General features: G+C 72.7%; 1 protein-coding gene across 1 annotated transcript in view; it reads right to left on the bottom strand.

The window, feature by feature from the left end:
- HOXA13 (homeobox A13) overlaps positions 1–226 on the bottom strand; it is a 1897-nt gene extending 1671 nt beyond the window's left edge. Inside the window, exon 1 of the mRNA XM_037041315.1 lies at positions 1–226. This exon is cut by the window's left edge and continues 678 nt beyond it. Coding sequence (XP_036897210.1) covers positions 1–226 — 226 coding nt within the window.
- Between the last annotated feature and the right edge of the window lie 557 nt (positions 227–783).

Raw genomic sequence — 783 nt, 5'->3', positions numbered from 1 at the left:
CCGCCGCCGCCGCAGCCACCGAGAAGTTGCCCCCCGCGGCCGCGGCAGCCGGGTGGGGGAAGCCCCCGCCCCCAGCCCCGGCCGCCGCCGCCGCCGCTGCCGCCGCCGCCGCCGCCGCCCCTTCCATGTTCTTGTTGAGCTCGTCGGCCACGAGGCCGCCGTTGTCGTAGAGGAACATGACGGTGGGCTCGATCCAGCGGGGGTGAAGGAGCACGGAGGCTGTCATAGCCCGAGCCGCATGGAGAGACCCCAGTGGCGCTGTTTTAAAAAGCCCCCAAGAAGTGAAGAGCGCGCCGCGCGGGGCCGGGGCCCGAGCGAGGGGGGCGGATCGCGCCCCGCGGGGTCGCGCCAGGCGGCCGCCCATTGGCCCGGCCCCCCGCTCCGCCCACGGCGTATGCAAAGCGGGCGGCTCCGGCCCCGGCTCTGTGCTGGGCACCCGCCGCCCGCCGCCGCCCGCGAGGTCCCCCGCGCCAGCGCTCGCCGCGCGGCGCACACCCTCCACCCAAGGGAGAGGCAGGGGCCCGAGAGGGCGGTGCGGCGGGGAGGGCTGGAGGCTTCCTCACCGCTGCCCGTCCTTTCCCTGATCCCAGTGGGGCTCAGAGCAGCGTCAGGCTGGGAGGGGACAGAAACGCGCTGTCGGGTTGCTACCTGAGGCGATGGGGACAGGTCAGGTAAATCTGCCGGCAACTGGGAATGGTATACGAGCGAGGGGGCAGGGTGTTCCTTGGGGCCTCGGCGCTGTTTTCTTTTCAGGTATCTATCTGTCCACGCGTCTTTCTGCAG

The sequence above is a fragment of the Sturnira hondurensis genome, unplaced genomic scaffold, assembly GCF_014824575.4.
Source record: "Sturnira hondurensis isolate 20B ecotype Veracruz unplaced genomic scaffold, ASM1482457v3 Scaffold0002840, whole genome shotgun sequence".
In the NCBI taxonomy this organism is placed as follows: domain Eukaryota; kingdom Metazoa; phylum Chordata; class Mammalia; order Chiroptera; family Phyllostomidae; genus Sturnira; species Sturnira hondurensis.
Note: the sequence above shows the minus strand (reverse complement) of the source record. Positions and strands in the feature narration are given on the sequence as shown.